At 41.6% G+C, this 23546-nt stretch overlaps 1 protein-coding gene across 1 annotated transcript in view; it reads left to right on the top strand.

The window, feature by feature from the left end:
• Positions 1-23546, top strand: part of NEB (nebulin) — a 210814-nt gene that overhangs the window by 41112 nt on the left and 146156 nt on the right. The window contains 19 exon segments of the mRNA XM_041739331.1: positions 1567-1665; positions 2344-2448; positions 2536-2643; positions 4099-4410; positions 4515-4721; positions 6937-7041; positions 7758-7865; positions 9627-9938; positions 10897-11103; positions 13548-13652; positions 14005-14112; positions 15094-15405; positions 16052-16258; positions 16778-16882; positions 17038-17145; positions 17797-18108; positions 19248-19454; positions 20859-20963; positions 22345-22452. Of these exon segments, the coding sequence (XP_041595265.1) occupies positions 1567-1665; positions 2344-2448; positions 2536-2643; positions 4099-4410; positions 4515-4721; positions 6937-7041; positions 7758-7865; positions 9627-9938; positions 10897-11103; positions 13548-13652; positions 14005-14112; positions 15094-15405; positions 16052-16258; positions 16778-16882; positions 17038-17145; positions 17797-18108; positions 19248-19454; positions 20859-20963; positions 22345-22452 (3240 nt within the window).

Here is a 23546-nt window from a genome sequence, read left to right as displayed (position 1 = left end):
TGGAAGCACCTTCTTTTCCCTCTTCATTCTTTCATGATTGTTACTGAGAAAAAAGCACTTACCACGTGCATGAATTATCCAGATAGATAAGCTTTACATCACCCAAACCCTTTATATTAACCATTCATGATTAAATTATTTTTAAACTGTATCAAGGCATAATTTGCATGCCACAAAATTCACCCATTTTTAATAAGTTCATGTAGTTTTATGGTCATCACTATAACTGGATTTTAAAATGCTGCTAGTATGCCAAAGTTTCCTTGAAAAACTCCAACTCCCATCTGCAATACCCAGTAACCAGAGATCTTGCTTTCCGTCCCTATAGTTGTACTTTTCTAGAAATTTCTTTTGTATGAGCCTTCCTTCACTTAGCACCATGCTTTAGAGGCTCATCTATATATCTGCACGTATCTGCAATTCATTCCTTATTATATTGAGTAGTATTCCTTTGCATAGCTATATTTTTGGCTGTCCAGTGGTAGACATGTAGATTCTTTCCAATTTTGGCAATTATGAATAATGCATAGATGAATACTATGGAAATTGTCCTTTAAGTATTACACCCTATGTCCTATTCTTGATGATTTTGAAGTACTAGATAAGTTGTTATTCAGTCTAAGAAAAAGCAGCGATGACTTTGCACTCTAAATGGCCAGGTGATCGGTCCCTTCCCCTCCGACAGAGGCACATTCCCATGGCTGGCAGGTGAACCCATCAGGGAGGTTAGCCTACATAAAGAAGGGACGGAGGTACTGAGTGAAGGTTCTTGTTTCTGTTGTTCTGGGATTTGCTTGCTTTTGGCGAACAACATTTTATCTCCTCAGAGATTTTTCATAAAAGTTCCTCTGAGTTGGTGGTTTTCAGAAGTCTGAAACTGAGTGATGCTACTTCATACACAGAAGTGGGATGTGGAAGATGCAGGAGGGAAGAAGACTGGGAGACTAGATGGAGGAAAACATAGGAATGTAGCTAGAAGGTCCCGTCGGAACCCCTTCCACCCACTGTCTTCTCTCCTGTAGCTCCTCAGCACTTTAGTGATAAGCTGTGGATTAGTCACACGGAGGCTGCAGAGCAGAAGTTCTCCCTTTCTTATAGGAACCCCTAGCCATTGCCTAATTCCCCAGGTCCTTCCCCTCAACCAGAGAGCTGCTTTACCTCTGTTCCACTGACAGGAATCTGAGAGCCTGTTAGTGTCACACACAAGACACTCCAAATTTCCTTGCATGCTTTTCTGATGCTTTAGAAAACTTTGTGGTGTTTCTGGGTTCTATTTAGCTGAGTACCCTCTTTCATTTCATAAGCAACAAGTAGTCTGGTTCCTGAAAGTTATATTGATTGGTCTGTAGTGCCCCAGACATCCAATATTAAGCCAATTTTTGGAACCTTGTCTCTTGTATTGTATTCATCTTTCCCCCAAGCCAACCAAGAAGCTGGTATCTTAACATTTTAAAATCAGGAAAAAAAAAAACCCTTGTTCCTCCAAAATAAACCTCAAGGATTTTTATATATTAGCCTTCAGTGAAAGTAATATTGCTGTTTATCTTGTTTTAATTCACCAAACAGAAAAAATACCGCCAACATCCAGACACTCTCAAGTTTACTTCGATTGAAGATGCTCCGATTATAGTACAGTCCAAAATCAACCAGGCCCAGAGAAGTGATGTGAGTGCTAATTCTATCTGTATTTTAATAAATGTTAATGGAAACAAATACATTTGGTTCTAAACGTGCTGACCACCTGTGGTTATTCTGCAATCCAAAGAGACTCAGTTCCGTGAGCAACTCTGTAACTCTCCCAGCTTTTCATTAATAAGACACACATAAGTCACCTCTCCAGGGTGTTATGTATGCTATGCTGACCGTCCTTCCAGCCATTTAACATTGAAGATCAGGGGCTTCTCTTGATGACAAGAAACACTATAAGCCTATTTCTAGGAAAGACCAGGAAAATGAAGGTATGCAGCACACCTTCTGGAGGAGCTACGTTGTAAGTCAGAGCTAAGACAATAATCATGTAGAGTAAAAACCACCCCAGAGTCCCATCAGTCACCCACCAAGCAGAAGATAGATGGCTTGTGTATCCCACCCAGTTAGCCTTTTCTGTGCTCAGGGAAGTATCTGCAGGTTAACATTTTCAGGGCACTAGGATGGGACCCTGTGCATTGCATGTGAGACCTTGAAGGCCCACAGATCTGTGCAGGTGAATGTGGGGATGACCCAGAGAACGTCATTCATAAAAAGCACCTCTGTGTAATGTGATCTGTTCTGAAATTATTTTCCTGTGTCGATAAACCCTTTTCCCTCCCTTGTTTTGTTCATGCATTTCTTTTCATCTTTCAGGTTGCATACAAAGCCAAAGGAGAAGAAATTCTTCACAAGTACAACCTGCCAGCCGACCTGCCCCAGTTCATCCAGGCTAAAGTTAATGCCTACAATATCAGTGAGGTATGCACGTGAGCTCAGCTGCTGGCTGCGTGTGAAGGCCTTTCTAAATGTGGCCTCAGTTATATGCAAAGGACTTTTTTCTTTCAGAATATGTACAAAACAGACTTGAAAGATTTGAGCAAGAAGGGCTATGACCTAAGAACGGACGCGATTCCCATCAGAGCCGCCAAAGCTGCCCGGCAGGCAGCAAGTGATGTAAGTGCCGCTGGTGGTCCCTGGTGTGTAACTAGGAAGTATGGGTGGGGTGGACTCGCTATCCAGAAGTCACCGTGTCTGCTGTCCCCAGCGGGAAGTGAGTCCTGTTGAAAACTATTTAGAAAAGAAAGTTCCCTAAACAGGTCTGAATTTTCCTGGCAGTAAGGATTTGTAGAACCTTTACTAACCCATTCTAATGAAACACTCTAAGGTCTCCTCCGTATTTCTGTACAAATTCACATTATTCTCCTCATGGAAATAAACAAGTCACTCACTATTTAAGTCCTAATAGCCTCCTCGTGGTAACATTTTTGTCTCAAAACTTTAATTTATATGAATTCCCTCTTTCCCTTATTTCTTTTTAATTAATTGCTTCCAGAGATGGATTAATTGGCCCCAAGGTCCATAGCAGTCATTAGGTTCCATGAAAGTTAGAAATTTTGTCTTTTTTCCTTATCATACTTGTAACTATGAACTAGTTACTTTCCTCTTTGAGATTCAAATCAAATTGACTCAACCCCCACCTGCTAACCTTTAGGAAGTAGGATACCCTTTCTTCTGCTTAATGCAGATATTCTGAGGTTTGTCTTTCCATTACTTCTGGCTCCTACTTTGTACACAGTGGTTTCGCTCATGCTCACCTGGACTCTCCTGTCCTGGATTCACTTCTTTTTCTGGTCTGCATGGTCCAGAGATGGAACACAGCCCCGTCTTTTGGTCCCCCGACCCCAAGTCCCAAGCGCAACTTCACTGATTGCTTGAAATGAAGTTGACATTGCACCGATGTAAATAAGTTACAATTGAATAATAAATACTTGTATCATCAAAGTCCTGCCATCCAAAATTTCTTACCCATTCCCTTTCTCTCTGGGTACATTCTTCCAGCTACTCCCCACCCCAATTCACACATAAGCTTTCCTTCACATCTCTACTTCTCAGTTTCCCATGCTTCTTCCCAGATCTACCCAAGCAAGTTCAGTTCTTCTCACTTTATAATTCAGAGCCAATTCATGTTTACACACAACTGGCTCTGGGTCTTCCTTTGAATATCCAAATACTCATTAAAATTCTACTATAACTAAGATAGCCAGCTCTTTGGGGGTCTCCTGGAGCAGCACAATATAACTGGTAATGATTGCAGAATGTTTATCCTTTCATTTATCTCTACCAGTGTATAAGTAGAAAGGAACTTACTACCTTGTCTCTGACATGAATTATGGAAATGTTCCCCACCCCAACCTCTCTCAGGTGGCTGAAGCAGCTACAGACAATTAAATGGGCTCTAAGTAACATTTTAATTTTACCAGGCTACATTTCAAACTATATACAAATGAATACATCTAATTGGTTGTTGAAGTAATTCCTGGGACGCTCAATTGCTTTAAGTCATGGTCTCATTGTTCAGTAAAATCTTCATAACTACATTTTAAAATATACCCACTTTGTTTCCAATAGGTTCAATACAAAAAAGATTATGAAAAAGCCAAAGGGAAAATGGTTGGCTTCCAAAGTCTCCAAGATGATCCTAAACTGGTTCACTATATGAATGTAGCCAAGATACAATCTGACCGAGAATATAAAAAAGACTATGAGAAGACAAAAACAAAATACAACACACCCCATGATATGTTCAATGTTGTGGCAGCCAAGAAAGCTCAGGATGTTGCCAGCAATGTCAACTATAAGCATACACTCCATCATTACACCTACCTGCCTGATGCCATGGACCTGGAGTTGTCTAAAAATATGATGCACATACAGAGTGATGTAAGTGACACTTACTTCACAGGATAATCCTCTCCTAAGGTCAGAAACTGCATGAGAACCCACTGCTTGGGGCACTTACTCCTTTTTTTTCCCCTTTGCTATAGAATGCCTATAAGGAAGACTACAACACCTGGATGAAAGGCATAGGCTGGATACCTATTGGCAGTCTGGATGTAGAAAAAGTTAGGAAAGCAGGTGATGCCCTGAATGAAAAGAAGTACAGGCAGCATCCAGACACCATCAAATTTACCAGCATCGTGGACTCCCCAGTTATGGTCCAGGCAAAACAGAACACAAAGCAAGTCAGTGATGTAAGTACAAAACAGGGGGCCAAGAATGGAGGGAGGCTTCAACAAAATAATTAGGAGCTCAAAAGTTTTATTCTTCAGAGCCATTAATTTTCCTTTTACTTTATTTAATTTAAAATAATAATTACAGTTATTTTTAGTTTGGGGGTCACCTGAGTGGCTCAGTTTGATTAAGCGTCAGACTCTTGATATCTCATATCAGGTCTTAATCTCAGAGTCATGAGTTCAAGCCCTTCATTGGGCTCCATTAGAAAAACAAACAAAACACCCACAACAATTATTTTTAGTTTGGGCACTAACATTTTCTTCTATATTACTATTTATCTTTTTATAACATCTTCCTTTTTAGCTGCCTTTGAAATACTGTGTTACTGGATAAATTTGTCATGATGAAAAAGTTCTACTCTTGTACTACACCTGTATATACACACACAAAATTTAAATTCCAGACACTTTAACAAACTCATCACCTTCAAGTCCATATTAAGTTGCATATATTTGCTGTTTCATATATAAAATACTAGTACAGGGCAATAATTCACATGAGTATATGGTTTTGCTTCTCAGATTTCATCATACACAAATATTATAGAGGCTTTTGAAAACTTACATCTTGGAGATTAGTATGTTGTTTGCTCGGCTGTCCATGAACAATGTGTATGACCTGGCTAAAGTCAGACCTAAAGGGAAGCTTAGTGTATAGAAGAATTAAAGGGACATGGAAAGCATTTATTTATTAATTCATTGAATGAATGCTTTTGAACTCCTTCCCTGTGCTGGGCATTGTATTATACGCTGATGCTATAAAGATGCCATAGATGAGGAGTAGTGAGATATAGGATATAACAAGGATATAAGAGTGTAAGACAAAGGCATGGATAGAACCAGAGCATTGCCACACCAAGAGGTGAATGCTACAGGAGAGGTGTGTGCCAAGTGCAAGAGAAGAGGGTAACCCCCCACCAAGGCTTCCCTGGCAAATAAGGGAAGAGGGTGCATTCTTGGTGAAAGAAAAAAAACATAATGACCAAGAAGAGTTAATGAACTGGAAGGACGGTGAAGGGTTTGGGATTATTATCTGATAATTGAGGATCTTGCGTGCTAACTTATACTCTGGATATTGTGGGGTAGGTAATTGGAGGTACTGAAGATCTTAATCCATGGAGTTGATTATCAGATATGTGTTCTAAAAGATAGCTCTGACAAAGAGTGCTGAGATGGCACTGGTTAGGGGAGAGATTGGAGGTAAGAAGATAGATTAAAAGCGCTTACAGAAACCTAGCAAAAGACTCCTTTGGACTTCAACTAAAGCACTAGCAATGGCAGAGGAGATGTGTAGAGGACAGAATCAGTGAGACTCTGTGAATGCCTACCTATGGTTTCTAAAGGCAGTGAGGAAGTAAAGTTACCTCTTGGATGCCTAGAAGAAGTTATTTAGGATTTGAGAATTCAAATAGATATCAGCCTCTTTAGACTTTGTGATACATAGACGGCAATTTACATGTGATATCTACTTGAGGGTTTATGTGATAAATGACAGTCAAGAGATTGAAAATCTAGTGATTCCAGTTGTATTTTAGATTTTTAGAAATCAAGCAATTTCTTTTCTATTACCAAGAGGAGGACACAATCTAAGTTCTATATCCTGCACCTAGCTGTCTTTCTGACATCTGTAAAAAGGATAAGATAGGGTAAATATGAAACGGTAAATCTCTTAAGTACACTGGGTAATGTAGAAGTGCCCTCATAGCATGAGGAGATTATTATATGGCTTTAGTGCTACAATTGTAATTGGAAAGGTTTGGTTTTTTTTTTATAGCAGAAGTGAAAGACTCCTTCTAAATGCCATTTTCTAAGAATCAAAAACCCAAAACTAAAAAACAAGACCTGTTTACTCCACTAGTAAAGATTGGACTTTTCTGATTTTCGTAAATTCTGTTTATTCAAGTTAGGGTTTCGCATTTGAAATGATTTTCCATTCATTTCTAGCAGTCAAAGATCACTGTTTTCTACTTTTCTATTTTAATACACAGAGTTTATAGGTCTTTCTAAAAATGACAAAATGCTTGAGTTTTTAAAAAATAGGGAAATACCTTTGATTTTTAACAATAGAAGTAGTAGAGGGACTGTGCTGGGAGTAACTCCTTTAAGTGTGCAATTCAAACATTTTCTTTTTTTGTACTGTGATACATGTTATTTTTGTGATTGTGTATTGCAGATCTTATACAAAGCTAAAGGAGAAGATGTGAAACATAAATACACTATGAGTCCTGATCTCCCTCAGTTTCTCCAGGCCAAGTGCAATGCTTACAATATAAGTGACGTAAGTAGGGTTTTCAATGGGGTGTGAAACCCAGACAAGGTGGTAAAGTAATAGAATCGCAGAGTAGGATGGGGCCTTGATAACTATTTAGGTCAGTTTCCCATACACATACTGGATGGGGCCTATCTCATGACGATGGCTCTCTGCCTCTTCAGTTGGCCTCTTCAAGGGCAGTATAATTCCAAAAGGATGTGACATTTTCCCTTACATGGAGCCCAACATCTGTTCCTCTAAAACTTCGAGTTAGTTTTCCTCATTTTGCAAGTGGAGAGAGTTTTTATCCTGCAGAAAAATAAGAATGAATGAAATCCTTTTATTACAGCAAACCTGAAATTTCTAAAGCTAACCACCAGATCTTCCCTTGACCTTCCTTCCGTAAGAGTGGACAACTTCATTTTTTCTCTAGTTGGTCCTCACACACCAAGGTTTCCAGAAAGAACATTTATCCCTCTCTTCTAGATCCACTCCAGTTTCTCTGCATCCTGCTTTGCTCTGCACCCAAACCAGGTTTGGGTGTATAATTGGTGCAGCATCCTGTAATTTCATGCTATACAAGGTGTGACATTTTGCTAATGTGACTTCCCAAAACAGAATGTACTGTAGGAGATTCCTTTAGCTTCTATCTGGAAACGAACAAAACAGTCCCAGCAATTGGGGACTCACTTCAGCTGATCCATGCACAGCATGCTGACCTCCTTCTTTCCTTCATATCCCAGGTCTGCTACAAACGGGACTGGCATGATTTAATAGCCAAGGGCAACAATGTGCTGGGTGACGCAATTCCCATCACTGCGGCCAAAGCATCCAGAAACATTGCCAGTGATGTGAGTAAAAATTTTAGGGGAAATGTGGGTGCATTGCCTTTTTAAAAACTAATCAAATGTGTGCTTGTCTAAATGATGCCACATTGAAAACAATATGTTGAGGTAATGACGTTGAAATTCTCCACAAGACACTGTTTTGAAAAGCTGTCATTTTTTCAAAATTCCTTGATTCTTTTCCGTTGACCCCACTTGGTAGAGCTGTTGTAAATCTGACAACCACTTTCTCCCCTGATTCATAGGCCAAATTACCTCTACTGACACATTTCCTTGACAGCCCACATTTATTTTCAGTGAGAACACCCTACCTGACACTAACACATTAAATTCAAATGACTGCCTGCATAATAATTGTATTAAGAAGATTGAAAAGATGTTCTATTAAATGTAAGGATTTTGTAAACCAAATGGGTAAAGGTCCATTTTTCTTGAATTTAATTTTCATTTATGTAAATCAATGCCCATTTCATCTATAATAGGAAATGTATACACTTCTACTTCTTCTCATTGAAGATCAAAAATCTCAAACAGCATGCATGCCCCGTAGACTTCACTGTCACCTACTATTCTGAGGGCTACAATCACGGTTTGGGAAAGGAGAAGAAAGAAGCCACCCATGTGTGCAGACCACAGGGGAGCTCAGCTTTCCTTAGAGAGAGGTCCCTGAAAATGCGTCCCTCAGAGATGTGCACACCACTATGGAGTACATCTCTAGGTTAAGGACAAAGTGAAAGTCTAAATATGACTTTATCATTGTTTTAGGCCTTGTGCAGGGCTCTTTCTAACATACCTAGAAATGCCTCGATGACCCTTTTGCCTGCTAAGTTCTTGTTTATAAATTGCTGCATAAATGACATGAGCAGAGTTTCTGCAGAATTTAAGTGGATTTGAGCTCTCTTCTATAAAAATTGAGGTTTTGACCTGTTACCTACCCTACAACTCCGTCTACACCCCATTGCCGGTGCCAGCAGCAAGAGAGCTTGGGCCGCAGAGCCTTTGTGCTGAGGTTTTTACTGCCAGGGGAAGCTCCCAGCCATTCCTGCCCTTCCTGTTCCTGAACTCCTCTGCAGCTGCTTCAGCAGGGAGCTTGGAAAGAGGCTGCCGAGAAGTGGGTGGAGAAGGCCGGGCTACCTGCTTATGCAATATCTAAATTGATGCCCCCTAGAAAGAAGAGGGGTTTGTTCTAACCTTACTCCAGCAGCCTGAGACAACACAGTAAAGGTTTCCACCCCCTACTCCCAAGAAAAACTGTGTGAACTCACATACAGAGTCCTTTGGAGTTTCTTCTACGTCAGTTGCATACGTATCACTCGGTCAATGGGAGCAGTATATGGAAGGTCTTCTCACTAATTTCTAACGTTCTGTGATGTATGATAACATTCTGTGGTGGTAGTAATGGATTGGGAAAATTCACATCCCTAGGAAACCAAGAGGTACTGCCTTATATTTGGAATGTGTCTTGTTGCATTAAGCATGAACATTCAGATGGATTTAAGTAAAGTCCGACATGCAAAAGCATTTGTAGGATTTATAGCAAAGAAAAAAACTGGTCCTGAATCTATCATGATACCCATTTGTAACCCAGCAGTGTTGGAAATAACTGTTTTCACTCTGAACTTTCTGGGGCACATGGGAGTGGGGAGGTATGTCTGCATTTCTTGTACAGTCTTCCAGAAAGTCACAATGTTCGAAATGCCTTTGTGTGTGACTATACTTGCTATACCTAATGTTATCAACTTTGCTAACCAAATTTTGCCCTCGCAGTATAAATACAAGGAAGCTTATGAGAAGTCAAAGGGAAAGCATGTGGGTTTTAGAAGCCTTCAGGATGATCCCAAGCTGGTCCATTATATGAATGTGGCAAAACTGCAGTCGGATCGTGAATACAAGAAGAACTATGAGAACACCAAAACAAGCTACCATACCCCTAGGGACATGGTTAGCATTACTGCTGCGAAGTCGGCCCAGGATGTTGTCACCAACGTCAACTACAAACAGCCCATACACCATTACACGTACCTACCCGATGCCCTGAGTCTCGAGCACTCCAGGAATATGAATCAAATTCAGAGCGATGTGAGTATGACAGGCCCAGGAATGTTGGTACTTCAGGGGTGATCCTCTTCTGTCATAATAGGCTTCACAATACAGGAAGATATTTGAGAAATGCACCTTTAACAAAGGCATGGTAGCCGAGCAGGGGTTTTGCTGGCTTTCTGTTCTCCTGTTAATCATTGACATTGTCTTTATTAATGCACGGATCAAAGATAAAACCATATTCCACTAAGTATATAAACCACTTTGATTCCCAGCAAGAGGCCATGGTCGCTCTTGGCAGACCTGTTTCAATGGTGACATGTAGAATGAAAAATAGTATTCTCTACTCTTTCTGAATTCAGGAACATTTTTTCTTTTTTTTTTTTTTAACTGAAATTCATTCTCATGCATGTTAATCTATGTAGTGAGTCATCTAAAATGAACCAGGGAGGCTTTGTGATTGCATTGCAGCATGATTCATGGAGAGCTGCATGGGGAGGCTGTTTAATATTCAGGGCATTTCCTTCTGCAGGAACCAGATTTCTGTAAGAATCATCCTCTGTAGGGAAAGATATGGCATCCGTTTATTGTCACTCGACAAAGATGTCTTTCCTCAGCTGAGATGTCTCTCCCCAGGAATAGCCTAGGCAGACAGTATGGGTGAAATTCAAAGTTGTGGGGTTTTCAGTGAAATAAAAAAGAAAGCCCAACTTATTGTCAGAAGAGACACAGTTTTTTGTTTTGTTTTTTTTTTTAGCATTACCCATGGAAGTATGTGGCCTAGATTCCCTCTGTGTTATAGAATGCACTCGGAAAAGCAGAACTGCTGTTTCTTAGTACCAGATTCTGGGGAAGCTCAGTGGCATACGTAGTGAAAGGCTTCTTTACGGACCTGAGCATGCTGAAAGGGCGGCTATTGATTTCCTCTGGATATAATTGCAGATTTCAGAGACCACCTTTGTAGGCTATCTCCTCATATGAAATTATTCTTTTACAGAATGTGTATAAAGACGAGTATAACAACTTCTTCAAGGGCATTGGATGGATCCCTATTGGTTCTCTGGAGGTTGAGAAGGCCAAGAAAGCGGGTGATGCCTTAAACGAGAGGAAGTACCGGCAGCACCCGGATACCATCAAGTTCACAAGTGTGCCGGATTCCATGGGCATGGTTCTGGCTCAGCAGAACACCAAGCAGCTAAGTGATGTAAGTGGTTCCCTCCACACGGGGCTTATCCAGGGGGGGCCTGGGATTATCTGTGGATTTTATTTCCCATGCCAGTCTCAGTTGTCACATTATCATAGATATCCAGGGGCGCATGGTGGCTCAGGCTGTCAGGCTGCTGACTCTTCATTTTGGCTTAGGTCATGATCCTCAGGGTCCTGGGATTGAGCCCTGAGTCGGGCTCTGCACTCAGCAGGGAGTTGGCTTGAGGATCCGCTCTCTCTCCTCCTTCCTCTGTTCCTTCCTGCCGCTCACATGTGTGCTTGCTCGCGTTCTCTCAAATAAATACCCCTCCCCCCCACCCAAGATTTATCCATGAATAACCCCATTCCACCATCCTTCTTAATTCCACATGTCAAGGTGCATCTATGTGTGTCAACTGCTTTCAGGGGTACATTAGAAAGGCCTTCTCTCCTCCCTGTTCTCTTTATGTCCAAGTTCCCAGTTGCTTCAGAAGAAGGAGGATTTTCCAGATTTATTTTCCAAATGTAGAGGATCTGTGCTATTTATAGGCAGACCCCTATCATTATACACAAAAAATGAAATGATTACTGTTATCATCTGTGATTCCTGCTGAATCGTAAGCCAAGCTATTTATTGCTCTGAGTTGCAAGCGCTCTCCGTGGCTACCCGGGCAGAAGGCCTGTCTTCAGCCTCTGGCATGACAGCTCGAGGTTCTGGAAGGCGAGTCGCTTCTGGGGGGGAGGCAAGCACCTCACTTCCCGAGCCCACATCTACCTGGCCCCTCACTGCCTCAGAGCCTGGTTGCAACGCTCAGTGCCTCACCTCATTTGGGATTTCAGAGTTCTGTTAAAATCCCTCCGACAGAAAGAGCAGCGAGGAAAGCAGCCCAGAGATGATGTGTGTTTTAGCCCCAGATGTCGAAGGTGGGGGGGAGGCTTTGCGTGGCTCAGATTTGAGAATCCTCTGTGGATGTCATTTCTCAGGCCCATCTCTGTTGTCACCTTACCATGGATAGTTGAGATTAGCTCCATGTGGGGTGGGGGGTGGATGTTAGCTCCATGGCGAGATGTATGTGTGTGTGTGTGTGTGTGTGTGTGTTAGCTCCACGTGCGGGGGTGTTAGCTCCATGGCAGTGAATGTGTATGTGTTAGCTCCACGTTGGAGGGTGTTAGCTCCATGTGCGGGGGTATTAGCTCCATGGCGGTGGGTGTGTGTGAGCTCCACGTCGGGGTGTTAGCTCCACGGGGATGGGTGTGTGTGTGTGTGAGCTCCACGTTGGGGGTGTTAGCTCCACAGGGATGGGTGTGTGTGTGTGTGTGTTAGCTCCACGTGCGGGGGTGTTAGCTCCATGGCGGTGGGTGTGTATGTTAGTTCCATGTGGGGGGTGTTAGCTCCACGCGGATGGGTGTGTGTGTGTGTGTGTGTGTGTGTGTTAGCTCCACGTAGGGGGTGTTAGCTCCACGGGGGTGGGGGGTACTAAACGTGCAGATGCTTCGGACTCTGTTCCCAGCGCGGTTCCCAGCGAGCTAGGACTGCCCCCGGGTCCTCGTCTTCGCCACCCTGACCCAGGCCGCGCACGTGTACCTGGTGCCCGCGGCCCCCGGAGGGCGGTGTCCTTCGGCCGCCTACCCACTGATCCGGGGCAGCCTCCCCAGGCCTCCCAGCCTCCGGGCACCCGCCTGCTGTTCAGCGGCTGCAGTCGGTCAGCGTGGCCTTCTCTCTGGGGACAACCGCAGTCGGCTGGTGTGCGGGCTCCCGCCCCGGGTCACACATGACCCCCGGGGGAACGGCCTTAACACACACGTCACAGGGACACCGGGGCGGCCCAGCGGGTGGGCTCTGCCTGCGGCCCAGGGCGGGACCGGGGTCCTGGGGTCAAGTCCCACGTCGGGCTCCTGCATGGGGCCTGCTGCTCCCTCTGCCTTGGTCTCGGCCTCCGTGCCTTATGGGTAAATAAAACTATATATATTTATATATTTATAACTAAGCGCCTATATATATTTACATATAAATCGCAGCCCTCTTATGCTTAACGGCCCTTAGTAACTTCTTGAAGTAAAAATCTCCCCTTACCTTGGCTGCAGGCTCCGGGCCCCCGCCGCCCACTCTCCCACCCCGGGGGCTCTGGGACCCGGGCCGCGTTGGGTTCCTCATGTCGGGCTTGCCCTTGGGACCCCGCCCGTGGGCGCAGAGGGGCCTCCCTGGAGAGCCTCCGCCGCCCCCACGCGCCGCGGCCCGGGTCAGCGCAGGTTCCGGCGTCCGGGCTCGTCCGCGTGGCCTCCGGGAGCACAGGCGGCCTGTGCGGCCCCGTCTGCGGCCCCTCACGCGGACGCCCGCGCCGCAAGGCCCGCCGGGAGGTGGGGGCCGGGGCGCCGGCCTGGTGCGCGGCGGGAGCAATGGGCGGCGTGAGGGGCTGCGTGGGGAGCCGCCTCCCGCCCTGACGGCCGCGCCTGTGCTTGCAGCTGAAGTACAAGGCGGAGGGGGAGAAGCGGAAGCACACGTACACCCTGGACCCCGCGCTGCCGCCCTTCATCCAGGCCAAGGTCAACGCCCTCAACCTGAGTGACGTGAGTGTGGGACCCGCGGGGCGGCCTCCGAGCCCCGGGGGGAGGGGGGGGGAGTGGGGGCGGGGACGGGCCCAGGCCGCGACCCCGGGGTGCGCCGAGCCCGCTGCCCTCGGCCTGGAGGGGGCAGGTGGTAGATCCCTAAAATCTTTAAAACGACTTGACCAAATCTGGGCGGTCCCACGTCTGAACGTTTTAAATTGACTATTCACTCCTTTCTGTAAGTTTAAATTGCTTCGTTACGAAAAATGTAAGAAAATAAAGGAGTGCGTGCTTATTATACAAAAGCTTGAGACTATAGAAATCTATCCAAGTAGAGCGGCCAAATAATAAACTACTGTTTCCTTTCTTCAAGTCTCATTATAAGGCAGACTGGAAGAAAACCCTTGCTAAGGGCTATGATTTGAGACCAGATGCCATTCCCATTGTTGCTGCAAAAAGTTCAAGGAATATCGCCAGTGACGTAAGTGTGACTTGAAAGCAGAAAACTCTCTTTCTGTATATTTTCAAAATCTTTACATGGCATATGAGGTAATATGATCCGTATTAGGAAATAGGAAATATTTTTATATTATGGGTTTTTTTTTAACATCCTAAATGCTGATGACTTTTTTATATTACTTTAACATCTTTAGCAATTCAATACAGTTTTTACAAAGAAGAAAATTATTTGTTTTAAACTATGAAATAGTTGGAACTCTCATTGGTATCATTGTCATAAACTTGGAAACTGCTTTTTATTTGGATTTTGTTTTCAAGAAAAAAAGCCTTGGCGCATACTAAAATGTCACTGTCACAAAAAAAAAAGGTTCCAGGTTTTTAAAGGAATATTCTTCTTTAATATAATTTTCACAAAGAAAAAAATCTGGTAAGATAGGAAAACCAGGAATAATTATAGATTAAGTACAGGATTAAAAAAAAAAAGTACAGGATTTTAGTTACTTACCTACTTGCTTACTTTTTATTAATTAAGTTATAGTTTCTATATGAATTGATATAATATCTTGATAGAGTAAAACTCATTCATTTGGAGGCTAATAAACTAATTTGAATAAGAGCTTTGCTGAAATTTACTGAGGATTATGTAAGCACTTTATAAAGTAATGCAAATTATTTGGAAAGACATCATAAAACAACATACACCAAAATCCTTAATAAACTTTTTAGGAACCTTCGAGAATATTCAGAGAATCTGCTTATGAATGTGGTAATGTATAAACCACAAATTACCCCGTTTTTAATTATCCCCAGAGCATATGTCAAGACCCTCCATTAGAAATATTTTACTAGCTGTTTGTTTAAAAATATTTGAAAAGTTTAGATGTTACCTTGATTCAGACTGAATTTGGCTATTGCTAAATTTAGTATGTAAATTCAGTCTGTCACTTAAGCATTCCCTATGATTGATGCTGTCAAATTCTGTCTGCCTTTCTTTTTCATATAGTTCAAGTACAAGGAAGCTTATGAGAAAGCCAAAGGCAGGCAAATTGGATTTCTCAGTCTTCAGGATGATCCTAAACTGGTTCATTACATGAATGTAGCCAAAATACAGTCAGATCGTGAATACAAAAAGGGCTATGAAGCCAGCAAGACCAGGTACCACACACCCTTGGACATGTTCAGCGTGACAGCAGCCAAGAAATCTCAGGAAGCTGTTACCAACACCAACTACAAACAACCCTTCCACAACTACACGCTGCTGCCTGATGCCTTGAATGTGGAACATTCCAGGAATGCAATGCAGATCCAAAGCGATGTATGTAATGGTCAACAGATTATTGGCATAGAATTCATTATCCATTTCTAACCGGTGGGAGGGAAGAACGAGAACTTGGCAATTCCACTTACTTCCTCTGAAACCTGGCTGGACTCGCTGTAATTAGAGATCCTCTCCAGATTTTAGAGTTTTAGAATTTCACTCAAAACTGAAAAACTAAGAGGTTCAAGTGGGTGCAATATAGTATCTTTTCCAGTGTAGAATTATTTTACCCTTTCTCCCAGAAAGTTAAATTTTATTTTTTATTTTTATTTTTTTGAAAGTTAAATTTTAAAAAGGAATTATTGGGTCAGGTTCTCCTGATCAAAACCACTATGAATGCAATCACTTTTTGTTTTTAAGATTTTATTTTTAAATAATCTCTAACTCAATGTGGGGCTTAAACTCACAATCCTGAGATCAAGAGGTGATATGGTCTATTGACTGAGCCAGCCAGGAGCCCCTGAATGCAATCGCTTTTATACTTAGTTTTTTCCTAAAGATGGTAGGGAATAAAAAGTGGATTATTCTCTTCTTCCCCCCTCTTTTTTTGTTTTTGTTTTTTTGATAATGAGTAAATCATCTAGCCAAAGAAACCCAAACCTTGACTCTTTCTGAAATGAAAATTTCCTTTTTCATGGTAAAGAATCTATACAAATCAGACTTCACCAACTGGATGAAAGGGATCGGCTGGGTCCCTATCGAGTCCCTGGAGGTGGAGAAAGCAAAGAAAGCAGGAGAGATCCTCAGTGAGAAGAAGTATCGCCAGCACCCTGAGAAGCTGAAATTCACCTATGCCATGGACACAATGGAACAAGCACTTAACAAAAGTAACAAACTGAATATGGATAAGGTAAGAACTCACCCACCAGCCTCAGCCTGAGATCCCTAGCAGTGTTCGAATCCTTGAGCACTGGCAGTGCCACTACAATCATCGTCAGCACTTTTCTTTATCATGGTCTTGGTGGGGGGTGGTAATGGTGGTGGTGGTGGTGGGAAGAGGGCGTTCTGTAACTTTCACCATGTCTAGAGAGCTCTCACATACACTGACCCTCAGGCTGTCTGTCTGTCCACACCACCCACACTGAGGGTGCAACAGAATTGCAAAATTCCATGTTGTGTGAGGTTGGGGCAAGATGACATTTGTTGCTTCAGTGGAAGAGGGATCCCTTGTTTGATGTTTTTTTTTTTTTTTTTTTCCCTCATTGTATGTTCAGTCTCATCAGCCCATCTTCTTGTTAGGTCATTCATTTGCCAAAATAAGATTTAATCTCTCTTCTATCTTAGAGATGTGAGTGAGTCTCTTTCTCTCAGTAGCACTGTTACAAACTTGTCTTGCTGTATAGTCATGTGCGTATCTTCTTTGTTATAGAGGCTCTACACTGAAAAGTGGAACAAAGACAAGACCACCATTCACGTCATGCCTGATACTCCAGACATTTTACTTTCCAGAATAAACCAAATCACCATGAGTGATGTAAGTACATTACCAACAACAATAAACTGGGAGAGAAGGTTGGGGGGAACTAATATTTATGGAATGTCTCTTTTATATGCCAACCACTTCAAAATCCGGATTCCCATTCTAACCCAAATAACAAGTTGCTGGTGTTATTCTATTTCATCGTTTAGAAACTGTACAAGGCTGGCTGGGAAGAGGAAAAGAAGAAAGGATATGACCTGAGGCCTGATGCCATCCCAATAAAGGCTGCAAAAGCCTGTAGAGACATTGCCAGTGATGTAAGTGCTTCCACTGGACTTCTTTAGGCTGAGAAAATGAGAAGCAAATGAGCCAACTTCGTGTGTGTGTGTGTGTGTGTGTGTGTGTGTGTGTGTTCGTGTTCAAGAGCTTCCGTCAACCCTACCCAGCCTTGCTGGAACCATCATGGGTGGCATGTACAAGACATTTTCCTTCACCCAGTCCAAGGACCCTCTAATCATTTGTTCATTATTTGATGTAAAAAGTGACTGGGTCTTGTTGAAATAAATTGCTTTTCAAGTATTCAAATCATTTATAAGCAATTATGAGCAAGTATTGGATGCAGTCTACACATTTTACCCAAGAGACCCTTGATTAGGCTCTTTCCTGAATAAAAGATGCACCATGAGAAATTGTGCCTGTAGCCTATTCTGATGAGACAGCTGAGTGGAAAAGCTGTTTCCTAAAGCACCCTGAAACAACTTATTTATGCATCTATTTGATTAACTCTGTGATCATTTTCTTTCCATAGACTCAAGTCTGGCAAAAAAATTGAAGTAAAAAGATTTTGTTCTGTTCCCCTATGAGCTGTAAAACCGTACACCTTTGACAAAGCTAATGGCATCTAATGAATCATATTTTGTTCTTTTCCTTCACTGACTTCATCACAATGCTTCCTTCCCCATCCACAGTACAAATACAAGCAAGCCTATGAACAAGCTAAAGGGAAACACATTGGCTTCCGGAGCCTAGAGGACGACCCCAAGTTGGTGCACTTCATGCAAGTGGCCAAGATGCAGTCAGACCGGGAATACAAGAAAGCATATGAGAAATCCAAGACCTCCTTCCACACCCCAGTGGACATGTTAAGTGTGGTGGCAGCCAAGAAGTCTCAGGAAGTGGCCACCAACGCCAACTACAGGAATGTGATCCATTCCTACAACATGCTTCCTGATGCCATGAGCTTTGAATTGGCCAAAAATATGATGCAGATTCAAAGTGATGTACGTGACAGCCACATCATTTATAGAACATTTACATGGTTAATAACGAATGACTCTAAGTGGTGACCTTTCGAAAATCCTGAAAGAAATTCATGTGTAATTTCCCATCAAAATTGCTTATTTTTTTATCTTAAATGGAATTTATTTCCTTTAACAAAAGGGGACAAATTCTAGAAACCACAGGCTTATTTTGTACCATTACTGCTGTGAGGATTGGTGGATGCTGGATTCAGCTGGAGCAAGTAAAAATTTGTTTCAGAGAACACGTTGAAGGAAACGTGTCACTCAAAGAGAATCAGAAGCTTCTGATAAATGAGTAAGAGAAAAGTCAGAAAGTCTGATCATTTGATAGCTCCTGCCCCTCACTCCTAAGCAGCTTTCATTCTGCTACTTCCAGCTTTGCAATTGCCTGTATTACTTGCTGATGAAACATCGAAGAGGTGGAAGCTATTGGAGCAAATGTGAGGAAGGCACAGAGTAGAGCCAAGAATTTAGCTATAGAGGCCATTTATTTGGCAGCTGGGAAAAGGGAATTTAAATTATGAACCAAAGGCAGGCTATGCCAAGCCTGGGTTTCTTTTCAGGAATGTAAGTGCTGAGCTCTTCATTGCCAGGGAGGTACACAGTGCCCCTATACAGGCAACCACGGTAGAGTTGTAGAGGAAAATACCAGAACTGAGGGGACAAAAGTCTAAAATTTGCATAGAGCACCATTGAGGTTTCTGGCAGATCCAAGGGAAATTGTAACCGTGGTGGGTGATCAAAGCTTACATACAAGGAAAGAGATAACCAGGATTCCGGTGAGTCACATGTCAACCAAGGGAACTTGGGAATTTTTGTAAGAAAGGCCAGCATAGTCACCTTTCTCAAGATAATAGTCACGTGATAGATAATCTAGTGGGTATTTCATAGCATTTTTTTCTTATGAAGGCATTATGGAAAAATCACAAAGATATTACTATTTATTTTTAATTTCTCACGCAAGGAAACCTAAAGATAATGTTTAGGGACAAAAATCATTGAAGTTGGATATACTGTTGGTGGAAAATTGAAGTGGAACTTAGGGAATATTGAATATCCACTCACCATTCTTGATAGCTTTGGTTTCTTCTGATCCCTGAACTTTTCCTCTTTTGCAGAATCAGTACAAAGCTGACTATGCGGACTTCATGAAGGGCATTGGATGGCTCCCTCTGGGCTCCCTGGAGGCTGAGAAAAACAAGAAAGCCATGGAGATAATCAGTGAAAAAAAGTACCGCCAGCACCCAGACACTTTGAAGTATTCCACTTTGATGGACTCAATGAACATGGTTTTGGCCCAGAATAATGCAAAAATTATGAATGAAGTAAGTCTATCAATAATGTAATGTTTCTTACATAACAGGAAAAATCCAGGCATTCTTGTATTTGGTCTACAAGTTTTGCTAATAGTTTTAGGGTTTCACAATTCCTTTTGATTCAGCTTTGAAAAAGGAAATTGTGGTTAAAAAAGATAGAAATTAGTCCTAACTTCTGGCCTCCCAAATGTTCAATGAACCACTCTGTCCAACAGACATAAGAAAATAAATATGAATTGTTTCTTTTTGTGCAAACTTTGAAAAGAACTCTTGTTTGTCTAAGGTGAGGTTGAGTTAGAAGTACGGGACATTGAACTGGCAGATTGTTTGCCTGACAACAGCCAGATATTGCAGCCCACCCTGCTGACTAGCTGCATTGATGGAATCGAAGAAGACTCCTAGCTCCTGTGGCTATAGCAGCATTCTGAGCCAGAACCTTCTCTGGGCAAACCATGAGACCAGTTGTTCTCTACAAGTAGTTCCTTGGATCGTTAATTATTCCAGACTTTAGAAGAGCCTTACTGTATTTTTTAAGTGTATTAGCCATGATAGATACCAAGACCACAAGCACATCAACCTTGGCCTTCTGTTTTTAAGTTATAAATGATACAATAATTGCAGCAGCATTCATTATATTGTGTGGATCATAATTTGAATGTCATTGATGAGCAAAAAAAAAATTATTTGGACTTTAAACAGTTGCAGAAAATGATGATCCTACTTGCACGAGAGAGAGCTATATTATGCTAAGTGTCTGAGTAAATCCCTCGGAGTCTTCTGAGAGAGAAAACTGCATTTGTCAAGTTAACCAATCTCTTTGACAGGGACTTTCCTAAAAGACAAAACATGGATCTCAGTGTCCCTTTTAAGATTTAGTATTTAAACTATCACAAGCTCACATTTATTTTTTAGATGTTAAACCTTTCATTTCTTTTTCAGTGTAATGATTTATTAATCATTTCAGAATAATGATGCCAAGATGAGAATCTTCATTCTCTTATTGCAAAGGTCTGGACATTATGGCCCAGACCTGCTGTGTGTCTTCAGACAAGGTGCATTGCTTCTCTGGGCTATGATTTTGTCAACTCTGCGATAAAAGGATTCAACAGATGATCACCAAGATATCTCTCACTCAGTGTAGCGTTTGCTATTTCTGTAATTCTCATCTTGGCATCATTTTAGTTTCTATCTTACATCCTCTCCACGATCTTGTTTGAATTAGCACCTTTTCATTTAAACAAGTAAGATCTAGCTATTAAAAGTGCATAAGATACTGGTATTTATGTACAATTTTATATATATATACATATACATATATATCTGTGTGTACACACACTAAATGAGCACCTTTTAAGATAGAAGTATTTAAGATTTAAATACTAACTTCCACTTTTTTTTCTTTTATCTTTCCAGCACCTCTACAAACAAGCATGGGAGGCTGATAAGACCAAAGTCCACATTATGCCCGATATCCCCCAAATTATCTTGGCAAAGGCAAATGCGATTAATATGAGTGATGTAAGTATAATTCTTCCTGGTTTATTTGAACCAGTACAAATTGATTCATGTCTCTCAACTATAAAAGCGAATGTTTTGAAAATAAGAGTAGGAATCAATTTGATTCCATTGATCTATATGTTTACCTTTATACCACTGTCTTATTGCTGCTTTGTCATAAGTTTTGAAATTGGGAACTCTGAGTCCTCCAACTTTATTCTTCTTTTCTAAGATAACTTTGGCTATTCTAAGTCCCTTTAGTTTTTACATGAACTTAAGGATTGTGTTAAATATGCAGAGCAATTGCAGGGTGGGGTAAATGGGACGTGACTGCTAATGTGTATGGTGTTATTTTGGGGGTGATTTAAATATCCTAAAATTGTGGTGATGGTTTCACAACTCTGAATTTCCAAAATATATTGAATTGTACACTTTGAGTGGATGAATTTTATGGTATATGAATTATATCTCAATAAACTGTTTAATGAAAGAAAAAAAAGGAATCCACAAATGAGAATCTTTCTCTCTCTAATCATGCTTTGCTAAGAGCTGGAGCAGACCTGTGGGTGGGACTTAGGCCCAGCAGTTAGGAATTTGAAGAGCAGTCGGATTTTGTTTAGTCTCAAACTAAGATATTTGGCAGGAAGAGAAGGGCTTGGGGGCCCCAAAAGAGAAAAAAAAGGAAGTGAGATTCCTAAGGCCTGGTTCCTGGAGTCTCTCTACCAAGGCTTTGAGACCGTCCTAAAGAAGGGATCTTGGGAAAAATTAAGTGGAAAAGGAAGAGGAACATTTTGAAGAATTTGGGAATTTGGGGGAAAGCTCCATAACAATGAATGTTCAACACTTAGTGTTAGAATATGTGTGGGTTTTTTTTACTTTCTTTCTTTTTTTTTTTTTTACTTTCTTCCTCAACCGTTGTTGCCAGGAATCTCTAATCCTACCAGTGTTTTCTGTTTTCCTTGAATTACTCAGAGATTTGTGATTGATGACTTATTTTGGGGTTGTAGAATCCACACAGTTAACAAAAATAGGAGTATCAATTGCAAAACAGTGGATTTTTCTTTTAATGTAAGAATATGGTTATTTTGTAGTCTTCTTTGACTTTTAATTGATAAAGATGTATCAGTGAGCAGCTACAGGGCTTTCTCATTTTTATAGAGCATATTTACAACCTAATAGAGACTGTTCAGTCTTTTTCTGGTGGTTTCTTAAAGATAGCTTGGGTATGTAATAGACTTTTTTCAAACACAATTTTGTTATGTATAAGAACATTTAGCCATCGAACCACCAGTGGAACATCTGCTGAAAAACAGAAATGATGTCACAGTGCTAGTTTATTCTCTTCAAATAAGCTCAGGCTTTCCTATTTAGAAGACCATTATTCCCTTGCCTCTCTTTACAGAAACTCTACAAACTTTCTTTGGAAGAATCTAAAAAGAAAGGCTATGATCTCAGAACTGATGCAATTCCTATCAAAGCTGCCAAAGCCTCAAGAGATATTGCAAGTGATGTAAGTTTGTAGGAAAGCACTCACCTTACTGGTCCCTCCCCCCCTCCAATTTACCAAAATAATAAGGGATGAATTTTGCAAACACTCAGTGGAAAAGATATGAGGGAAAAAGCATGCCTGCTAACAATGGCCTCCTATTCTGTGAATGCCTTTTAGGCTTGCTCTTTTGTTTCCTGTTATATTTCTAAAAAAACGAAATGCTAACCACATTATGACACATATCCATGTGCTCCCTGGCTCATGAGATCTAGTGAATTTTCTTTGAACTCCATCCCCAAGGATATGGCCTACAGAAACCCAGAGCTCTCCACCAAACTTTCCTGATGAAAGACATGGTGGTTTTTGCTTCCTGCCTCTTAGGAAGTATCCTCCTAGCAGGATATCTCATTAAATGGTGTGCTGGGGATGCTGATCTTTTGAACGTATGCTAGCTGCTTATTAAATAATCAGAAATTTTGGCAAGCCAGATATTAAATTCTTGGTGGCTTGACACCAGGGCTTTTCCCCTCCAGAGAGCTGGTGTGCAAGCATGGCACTGCCATAACATACCACCTGTATGAAACTCATTTCTTTCATGTGGCTGTTTCTGCAAGAAATCTTCTCCTGGTGACCACTGAGTGATTTGGGGATAAGGGAGGAACACATTTCAGAGGACTCTTTCCTTAGCCACATCCCACCTCCCCATCCCATCCCCCAGTGACACATTCTTTCTCGTATTCTATGCCTGTTCTTCATCTTTCCTACCTGTCCATCCCTCTGCCACTACTGCATTGTCCTGAAAATCTCAAACTACTTTTTCCTCTGTCCTGGAGTAATTGGACTCCTCAAGCTTCTACTCCTGAAATTGCACACTTAAACTCAAGAGAGATAGGCCAAATAAGAAGGCTTCCATGTATCAGGATCTTCCCTCTGTAGAAGGAAGTTGAGTGATAGGTAGTAAAATTTCTTCCCCATTATACCAGTATAAAAAATCTTAAGGGAAAAAGGGGCTCCACAAATATAAAACTACTCTCCAGTGATACTGTGTATGTCATAAGCTAAGCCTATTCTCTGCAGCAAAAGACTGGCTGGATGATTCCTTAGGGCAGCAGGAG

The sequence above is a fragment of the Vulpes lagopus genome, chromosome 24 (genome assembly GCF_018345385.1).
Source record: "Vulpes lagopus strain Blue_001 chromosome 24, ASM1834538v1, whole genome shotgun sequence".
NCBI classification, from domain to species: domain Eukaryota; kingdom Metazoa; phylum Chordata; class Mammalia; order Carnivora; family Canidae; genus Vulpes; species Vulpes lagopus.
This window is presented reverse-complemented; position numbering and strand designations above follow the sequence as displayed.